At 38.3% G+C, this 10,504-nt stretch overlaps 2 protein-coding genes across 3 annotated transcripts in view; one reads left to right on the forward strand and one right to left on the reverse strand.

Annotated features, from left to right (window-relative positions):
- LOC107707900 (rho GTPase-activating protein 6-like) overlaps positions 1–4,801 on the forward strand; it is a 37,190-nt gene extending 32,389 nt beyond the window's left edge. The window contains exons 7-10 of the mRNA XM_016512010.1: positions 456–544; positions 1,405–1,604; positions 2,848–3,164; positions 3,808–4,801. Of these exons, the coding sequence (XP_016367496.1) occupies positions 456–544; positions 1,405–1,604; positions 2,848–3,164; positions 3,808–3,879 (678 nt within the window). The 3' untranslated portion in view covers positions 3,880–4,801. The remainder of the gene's footprint in view (positions 1–455; positions 545–1,404; positions 1,605–2,847; positions 3,165–3,807) is intronic.
- A 3,880-nt stretch (positions 4,802–8,681) lies between these two features.
- The window catches only part of LOC107707922 (ubiquitin carboxyl-terminal hydrolase 12-like), an 11,105-nt gene continuing 9,282 nt past the window's right edge, over positions 8,682–10,504 (reverse strand). For both annotated transcript variants that reach the window (XM_016512047.1, XM_016512046.1), the window contains one exon: positions 8,682–9,541. In XM_016512047.1, the coding sequence (XP_016367533.1) occupies positions 9,440–9,541 (102 nt within the window). In that variant the 3' untranslated portion in view covers positions 8,682–9,439. The remainder of the gene's footprint in view (positions 9,542–10,504) is intronic.

Consider the following 10,504-nt stretch of genomic DNA (forward strand, 5'->3'; position numbering starts at 1 on the left):
TGTTGAACCTTGTTTCTCTGCTCTTTTCCATGCTATGGAGACTGAAGCTTTCACATTTAAAAGGCCACCAGCACACAATTTCTTATTTTGTGTTCCGTGTAAGAAAGTCATGTGTGTAAATGGGGAAAGAATTTTCATTTCTGAATAAACTAGTTATTTTGGGGGGGAAAAAACAATGGATAAAATCTTAGGCCTGCATATGATACATACACTCTAAAAAATGCTGGGTTACTACCCAGAAGGTTGGGTTAAACATTTAACCCAACCGCTGGGTCAAAACAGCCCAATTGCTGGGTTTGTCCCTATTTTACCCAGCACTGGGTTGTATTTAACCCAGCATTTTTTAGAGTGTATATTATAACTTTGTATGCACAGAGCTTGAAAGATGACTTTGTTAAATTCTTTCCATTAAGTATTCATATTCTAATAGATTCATATTCTAATTTCATCTGCAGGTGTCTGCTGAGCTGCAGCAGGAGGTGCTCATGAGCCTCATTCAGACGGACCCTGATGTCATTGACTATCTGCTGCGCAGGAAACTCAGGTCGGCTTTCTGACTGATAATACTCATCTAATACAAGAATCATATATAACGAATATGTGGGAATATGGGATTTTATTTGAAAAGTGAGACACTCAGATTTTCTCCAAAGGTGATTTTTTTCTTCAATTGTAACTTTTAAAGACACAAGATTGTTACGTAATTGCCATCGGTGTGCATTATTTTTGTTTAACAGTGGAATTCTTTGTGGAAAAACCATATTACCCTTGATTCTACAAATCTCCACCAGTTGGACAAGCAAAACACTTCAAAATAGCTTCTTCGTGCCCACCCACTCCCATGAAACACTGCACTTATAAAGTTGTTGAATACTGTTTCCAAGTCCAAGCCTCCACTATCTCGACAGCTGTTTATGAGCACAATTCATTTATAGCACAGCTTTGAAATAAGCTTTTAAAAAGTCATGGCACTACAATCTCAGGATCACGGCTTCCCGGACACCAATATTTTTATGATTCATAAAAGATGAACCAACGTCTAACCAAATTACATTTTGTTATGGGGATAAAGTTTAGGATCATGATTTTGTGGTAAGCATATATATATATGCATAAATATTTGTTAGGCATATACTATATACATATGCATATTTTACAATGAATGTAAAATATACGGTTTCAATAATGTAATTTAACCTTAAGAATTTTAGATACAATTGCATTCTTTATCTTTGTCTATTCAAAGACACTTTAAAAAGGGTTATGTTTACATGTTTAATGGGTTAATTACCCTAAATTAAAGGCTGCCATTTTAACCACATGTTTAATGTGCCTGATTACAGAGGCGAAACCACAATAATTGCTACTGTCCAAACACTAATATGCATCTCTCCATTGTGACAGCAGTAGTAGCAGCCTGACCATGGAGACGGACTCCGGTGGAAGGAGGGACACACAGGCATCTCTGCACTCTGTGGGTCAGTCCAGTGATGACCTTTCATCCCTGGAGCCACTGTGTCCTCTTTACCCAGAGACATCTGCGATAGGAAGTCTGAGCAGTGAGGTCTTCCTCAATGTTCTTCATCTTAACACCAACAGGAAACGTGAGTAGTACAGCATTCTTCACAATGACGCAGTAGTTAGACTAGTAATAATATATATTACCTGCTTTTTAGAGATGTAATTATGTAATTATATCTCCTCTACGATTTGAAAATTTTGAGGTCGATAAGATGTTTTATGCTTTTATGCTCACTGAGGCTGCATTTCTTTGATGGAATAACAGTGATACTGTGAAATATTACAATTTAAAATAGACGTTTTTTAATTTGATTATATTTAACGTAATTTATTCCTGTGAATTTTCAGCAGGCCTTATTCCAGTCTTCAGTGTCACATGATCCTTCAGAAATCATTCTTATATACTGATTTGGTGCTCAAGAAGCATTCTTTTTATCACTGCCAAATGCCAATGTTGAAAACAGCTATGTTGCTTAAAGGGTTAGTTCACCCAAAAATTAAAATTCTGTCATTAATTACGCACCCTCAGGTCATTCCAAACCTCTAAGACCTTCGTTCATCTTCTGAACACAAATGAAGATTTTTTGATGAAATTCGAGAGCTTTCTGACCCTCCATAGACAGCAATGGGAATTACCATGTTCAAGTCCCAAAACGTAGTAAGGACAGCATTAAAAATGGTCCATGTGACATCAGTGGTTCAAACTTAAAGGGGTCAACGGATGCAAAATTCACTTTTACATGTTGTTTGAACATAAATTTGTGTTGGCAATGTTTGTACACATCCACCCTATAATGATAAAAATCAACTCAGTGTTTTTTTAAAATTCCTATAAATATCCCTTCTCAAATCAAGCCGTTCTCAGCTTCTTGGCTGTGTGATGTCACACAGACCCAGGCCCCTCCCACGATTGTTGATTGACACTAGCGTTTTACCTTGGACCCGCCCTGAGTGAGCTGTCATCAGTCCACCATTGTTTCACCGCCGGAGCAGGGGTAGACAAGAATGTCTCCTTAGAGACTGAGGTGTTTTGTTGTTGGATGTAATAATGAACATAGCAGTCATCATTTACTCTTGACATCTGAGCCGCTGAAGACACAGTGGATTACTTTTGTTTTTGAAGGGAATGCGCCCTTTTTTTTCAGGATTCTTTGATGAATAGAACCAAAAGAACACCATTTATTTGAAATAGAAACCTTTTGTAGCATTATAAATGCCTTTACTGTCACTTTCAATTATCAATTCACGGCAACGTGTAAATATGTGTAAATAAATGCAACCTTTTATTATATGTATATTCCGTACATGTGTGTGTGTCTACAACAGGTTCCTCTGAGGTCCCACCCAAATCCATTGGTAAAATGAGACAGTTTCATTCCCACCACAACCTGATGAGTCTGTCCCAGTCCTCCTCATATGCCCAGAGTGAAGAGCGAGCGCTCCAGCAGCAGAGGCAAGGCAGTTCAAGGCACACATGCTCAGAGGAGCGCCTACATTTCAGTCTGGGACGGCAGGACAGCGGTTCTCAACCACAGAGTCCTAGAGAGAGAGGCATCTGGGTACGACAGAGCTCCAACGCCTCGTCCACGACGTCAGACGACAGCAAACCGCCAAGCAACTTCTGGGACTTTTTCACTGGCAAGGTGTCAGGCTCAGAGACTATAGTTTGACTCCTAGGTGAACAGTTGTAGTGTGGGGGTTGAGTGTGGACCCGTAAAATTGTAGAGAGAGAACTGGCAGTAGATACACACACAGAAATAATGTATCTGTGGACGCTATACTGTTTATATAATATAATCTTAAATAACCCCACTCCTCTAGAACAAGACGGTTTTTCAGAACACATTAGATTATCAAAAGAATCATTATAAACCTGCCAGAACAGTGTATTTTATCAAGATACAGACCTGTGACTATAGAATGTAAATATAGCATAGGCTGTTATAAACCTCTCTAAATAGAAAGCAGCTTTTATATATACATGAATCCTCAACATGAACTCAGCGGGCACTGAAAATGTCAAAATAGTCCACATTTCAAAGGCTGAAATCTCTTATATTTGTTTACATTAGCATTGAAGCTTTCTGAAGTTCCCCATCTGGCTATTTTTATGATATAGTGGCAGCTGGCTGAGGCTTGGTCTTTACCATTACAGAATCTTTTACATATAGTAACGCATTATATTTTTTAAATAAAGTGTTTATATTACATTTTGGTAGCTTTGAGTTCTTTTTATCTGGACTAAATGAATTTGTACCCTTAAATGTTGTACATGTTGCTTTTCAGATACCTGTTGTCAGAAGAAGCCCTTCGCTGCAAAACTTCTTCAACGACCATTCACAGTCTGAAAAAAATTAAGTGAAATGGAAGATGTTTTTGGAAGAATAAGATATTTTGATAACTTGGAGTACATGCTCTGAACTCATGACATCCCTGAGCCACAAGGGGGTGATATTTACTGGTGTCAACATTACATTGACATTAAAGTTGAAGTTAAATAGATCCTGTCTAAATATTTGAATTACCTCTATAAATGCTGGACTCTGTTGGGATTGGTTAAAAAGCAGGATTTCCTTCAATAAGAATTAAACTATTCAGAGAGAGCACTGCCATTTCTAGTGGCAGAAAGTACAAAATATCTATTGATTGAGTTGGAGCCAGGCCTTCTTTGAGCACAAGCTGAAGATCAAGGTAGTTTCTCTACTCCTCATTTCCAATACATCATTTTTTGACTTTATTTTTATCATGATTTTAAATAATCTTCAAAGTATGTAATCATTTTAAACGTGCATTCAGTACTACTTTGTCTAGCATTAGCTAAGCTTCACTACTTTTAATACTGATAATGTTACCACAATGGTGTTACACAATGCACTGCCATTTATCAATGTGGATCACCATGATCGTCTCGACGATACAAGTGAGTTTTACAGAGCGCTCTACATAATTATTCATTCCCTTATCTGCCCAACAAAAGAGAAGCAACTTGGGCATCACTACTCAGGATTATTTCCATCATCAAATCTTTCCACCTTCTGAATGCCGTAACGCTGTTGATGCTTGTTTATTCGTTGTCGGTCTTGTCTCTTCTCTTAAAGCACGTTAATAAATGTGTTCCGTTCTCAAATTTCGCTCTTTGCATCACTAAACAACACTACGCTATTAGAGTAACTACAGAGGCGGGAGCCAATGAGGCTGATGATTCTGTCCGGGATACAGCTTTTGCAAAATTTCGCCATAAAAACAATACATTACCTTTTGCTACTGGACCCTGTCAGATTGTTTGCTACCTTGTTATTGTGTGTGTTATTGCGTTTTAAAATGAAAATTAGCTTGTTTTACTCACCCTCGAGGCATCCTAGGTATATATGACTTTCTTCTTTCAGACGAATCTAGTCGGAGTTATATAAAAAATTGTCCTGGCTATTCCAAGCTCTATCATTGCAGTCAGCGGGTGTTGCAGTTGAACAGTCCACAAGTCGTCAAATAAAGTGTGCGCATCCATAATAAAACATGTCACAGACGGCTCCGGGGGGTGAATAAAGGCCCCCTCTAGCGAATCCATGTGTTTTTGTAAGAAAAATATCCATATTTCAAACGTAATAAACACTTTTCTCTCATTTCCGGTTTCTGTCATACCCGCGTATGCAGTTCCGGCGGATGACGTAGGACGTCGGCGTTGCGTGATTAGTGACGAAAGCGGAGAGAGAACAAAACTCCGGTCACGAATTAGAAGTACAAACCGAGGATTTGCAAAGAAAAATGTCGGAGGATTTTGATATAAACCAAGAGGAGACTGGTTTTCCTTTGCTAAAGTAAGGAAACTTTGCTTCCTTTGCCCCTATAAACAAACTCGCAAGACTAGCATATCTCAGAGGCGCGCGCTGCGTATACGTGCTGCGTCATCCGCCGGAACGCCTTCAGTATGACAGATAACAGAAGTGAGAGAAAAGGGACTTGGCTTCCTTTGCTCCTATAAACAAACTCACGAGACTAGCACATCTCAGAGGCATGCACGCTGCACATACGGCTTCCGCGTATGACAGATACCGGACGTGAGAGAAAAGTGTTTATTACGTTTGAAATATGGATATTTTTCTTACAAAAACGCATGGATTCACTACAGGAGGCCTTTATTCACCCCCCCGGAGCCGTGTGAGGCACGTTTTGTTATGGATGCGCGCGCTTTATTTGACGACTTGTGGACTGTTCAACTGCAACACCCGCTGATGCAATGATAGAGCTTGGAATAGCCAGGACAATTTTTTATATAATTCCGACTGGATTCGTCTTAAAGAAGAAAGCATATACACCTAGGATGCCTCGAGGGTGAGTAAAACAGTCTAATTTTCATTTTTGGGTGAACTAGCCCTTTAAGGTCTACACCTACCCCAACCCTAAACCAAACTACAATAATGCAAATACAGTAATTAATTGTTAAAAAATGACGCAATATTGATGTGCACATGTCCAGTAAGCCCAACTGGTGCTAGCTGTACCCCCTCCTTTAATTTTTTTTTTTTTGAGAAAAGGTTGTCTTATGTGCATGTACAGCATTAGAATGACCACAAACAAACACTCACACACGCAACAGTTTTTAAATTAACATCAAACTACTGAATGACGTTTTCAGTCTCTAAACAGTGAAGCATGAACGTTACTAAACAGGACCAGAATGTTTTTTACTTGGTGTTTGCAAATTATATTTTTGTGAAAATTTACCTTCTAGAAAGTTGTTCCATGATGGCACAAGTTATGATTGCTGCAAACCACATGGGTGTTGCCCAGTTTCTTGACATCATAAAGAATCAGAGACCATATGAACCCCCTGGAAATGGTTGATGTGTTTTTGTTTGTTTTTATTTGGGACAGGGTGATCCAGTCCCATCTTTCATCCACGCTGTCCACTCCACTCCAAACCCAGATTATTTACCTGGATTACAATTTGTACATTGCTTTATCGAAAGTGCACTTTTTTTCAAGCCCAGTATGGAATAAACATTATTACAATGTTATGGGAAGGGGCGGATGAAACACAACTAACGTTAGCATGACGTAGCATTAGCTTGCGTTTGTCTCATGTTTTGATATATTTTATGTCTGTCTGCTAATGCCAAAACACTCAGGGTGCCGTTACTGTGATCAGTGCATTAACGGATTCTCAAGATTGCAGCATTAATCTGGTAATTCCAACATTATCACCCTTACATTTTTGTTTCAACTCTCTCTTCACATAACATACAACAGACCTGGTGTTCAAATAAGGAACAAATTAGCAAATGTATAAAAATGAGAATGTCAAAGAAAAGTTAATATAACATGTATAATTACACATAAATAAAATCATGAAATAAAAGAGCCCAAATAAAAGAAGCCTGTAACTATTAGAACACAAGCCAATTTCAAAAATAAAATATCCAGTTAACTCAGCTTGGACAAGCCTTAATTCAACTGTGATGATGACAACACATCTACAAACACTCTTACATAGCATGTGTAAATGTGTAATTTTCTTCACATAACATAAAACAGACCTGGTGTTCAAATAAGGAACAAATTAGCAAATGTATAAAAATGAGAATGTCAAAGAAAAGCTAATATAACATGTATAATTACACATAAATAAAATCATGAAATAAAAGAGCCCAAATAAAAGAAGCCTGTAACTATTAGAACACAAGCCAATTTCAAAAATAAAATATCCAGTTAACTCAGCTTGGACAAGCCTTAATTCAACTGTGATGATGACAACACATCTACAAACACTCTTACATAGCATGTGTAAATGTGTAATTTACATGGCATGGCACCATATGTCAGTTTATTTCAACATATAGCTCAGTCTACTTAAGACACTCAATGCCAGCAGGTTAACTGACCAGCGAGAAGCTTAAACCTCTTTACAGACATTGTGATGTCTTGTTTGTAAGACCTTTATACATGCTTTATAACAATGTCAAGAGTTGTTATACCACACATGCATTGATACCAAGTAGACTTTACAGGATGAATGGAATAATAATCAGCAGCACTGTCAGTTTTGACCCCTCACAGATTAAAGCACATTTTTGTCAAACCAACAATCAAATAAAACCAGTGTAGTTTACAAAGGAAAACTGAAATGAAAAAAAAAAAACGACCACCTTTTCCATTTTTGTCAAAACTATTGGGTTGGGAGAGAAGTAGATTAGGACAACAGGCTAGTCAACTGTGTGTTTGAACCTCTTTCAAGCAAAACTGGAATATTTTACTGCGGTACCTCGCTATCATGTGCTTTTCGCCTTACAAGACCTCAATACCTAATCTTGTTGGGTGTGTGTGTGTTTTTTTTTGCATATAAATCTTGACTAATTGTAGGGTGGTCTAGTCGTCTTGTAAATATTTACTAGCTATGAGTGAACTGGGAGAAGTGGCTCATCCTTCTGGCCATGCAACATCACAAACTAGAAACAATCCTTTACTGAGTCCCCTTAACCAATCTAACTATTACTAAGCCAAGTCACAGCTTAAACCCGACATTTACAGACAGATCTAAGACTGCACTTCAGCATTGGCTGTGCTTCACTTCCCATCTAGGTCTATACTGAGTTCAAACGTTATTAATTAAAGGCAGAGTAAGTGATTTCTGGTAGCCAATGTTGATATTTGAAATCACCAAAAGGCAGAGGAGACGATAGAGATCTAGAGAAGAGTTACTGAGATTAAACAGAATAGATGCAGCCAATTCAATCGGCTTAATTAATCAGGAGACTTTATAATGGAGTGCAGAGCCACATTATGTTTGAATTATCCAACATTTCTACTGTTTAATGGCTAAACTGAATGAGTCCACATTCATTTCAGACAATCTCACAGTGCCACAGTGTTAATGAAACATGACTGGAAATGTGTGCAGCTTTTGGTTTCAATACGATAGGCATTTATGAGCTTTAACTTATATTCAGAATAATATAAAGCCCTAATTTCTATCTCCATCTGTTACGCTTTACATTTAGTGCACTATTAAGTGTGCACTATATGACACAATCAAGCTGTACACTCACTTGCAGTGCACAAGAACTGGCAGAATGTTTTACATTCATTGAATACTGAAAGAGCATTCTTAAGCCAAGCTACATCCGTAATACAAGCACTACTCTGGTATCCACAATCCTCTCTGCTTAAAAGAGCAGAGCACCCATCAATCCACAGGCCCTACATGAAATCACTTGTCAAGTTCTCGACACAAAATATGCTCATCCCCTTTAAGCCAATTTAAACCTGGTCAGGTTTATCCATTCAGGTGGAGCAGCTCTACTACAATGGCAACATGAGCTACTGGTTCTGCATACAACACATTTATAACTAGCTGGTTAACGTGGATGTAGCATGATGTGTCACGCTTGACACTGCAGATGAACATCTGAGGGTGAAGAACCGCCGTGCGGCTTTCTGGACTGATCGTGACATTGTGCCAAAACACAAATCATGACACACCACCCAGCGAATGTAAAGTGAACCAGATTATCTAAATGAACCTTGTTACTGTGTGTGGTGGGGAAAAAAAAGTTTGTACAGTGTCCATTCTCAGGCCATCAAGATGTATGTGTAGCTAATTTCACATGTGTATATGTGCGTTTTTGTGTGTGCTGAGCAACACAAAGCAGGCGAGTGAGACGACGGCGAACCAGACGGCGATTACTTCTGCCTGGTGATTACCGTGCTGTGTCCAGGTCACTCTGGCATCAACTGCTCCTGTCTGGGGCCTGACTGATGCTCTGGTGCAAGCTCCACTGATAAGCCTGGATGAAAAGGGACTTGACTGAGAGGGGATGGAGCAGGGAACCGAGCTATGTCAGCAAAGCCCACGCCTCCCTATCTGCCTGATCCTGTCTCTCACAAATCACACCCTCCCATTCTGTCAGTCACTCTTGCCGGCTCAGTCTCTAGACTGGTAGAAGAGTATATACCCTGACTCAGAGTTTTTGGAGATGTCCGATGTCAGACCGTAGAATTCCTCGATCGCTTGGGCGTCTATTTTCTGTGGGGACCAAAAAGAGAAAGAGATACATAACTGGATATAAAGGAAAATGTATTTAAACTGGTGTGCTAATTTCTGACTTCCTTTATGCATGAAAACAAACCTCATTGGTTCTTGCGGAAGCTTAAACATGCTTGCATGACAAATAAGCACATTTGTGCTTCAGTTTATCATATTTTATGTGCACTATGTAGGTGCATTAATCAATGTTTATAAGTGAATAAAAGCCTAAATTAAATCTGTTAATCATATAAAGTGATTGTGTCTCTTGAGAAGACTTGGATTAAATAGCTAGGTTCAAATGGATCACAAGCATCAAAGTTTTCAGTGAACAGATTTTCAATGAAGGGACAGAAATCTCAGATTGCATAAAATTTTTTTTCCTTTGAGTTGCAAAGATGAGGAAAAGTCTTTGATTTGGAACAACATGAGTAACAGGATATTTCAACTAGGGATGCATGATATTATTGGAACGTTATCGGAATCGGCCGATAAAGGCTTAAAATGTAAAACCGATTTTAAAACATTATGCCAATATGCCTTTCCTATAAGACGAATAGCTCACATGTGCTCTGGGTGTGTTAGCGATAAGATCACGTCAACAGTTTCAGTTTTTTGGATCACTGCATTTTAATTTGTACATGCAGAATGACGCGTCTGGTGCGGCAGCCTCCCAATGCACGTCTGGTAAAGGCATTTCATTTACTTAGGGGGCGCTGTTGGCCAACTTGTAATAGAATGAAAGTAAAATACACAAATAACATTAAGATAATTGTGTTTCTGAATAAAGCAGTAATTGGTGTAATAAAATTAGGAGTCTGTTTTGATTTAAAAGTCAGAAGCTATATGAATACAATCATAAACATGACACTTGTAAATTAGATCATTTAATTTATACAGTTTTATTAAATAGTATGTAATATATTTTTTCAAAAATAATTTATTTTTACATTTATATATTTA

This window comes from Sinocyclocheilus rhinocerous, unplaced genomic scaffold (genome assembly GCF_001515625.1).
Source record: "Sinocyclocheilus rhinocerous isolate Xijiao unplaced genomic scaffold, SAMN03320098_v1.1 scaffold2852, whole genome shotgun sequence".
Taxonomy (NCBI): Eukaryota; Metazoa; Chordata; class Actinopteri; order Cypriniformes; family Cyprinidae; genus Sinocyclocheilus; species Sinocyclocheilus rhinocerous.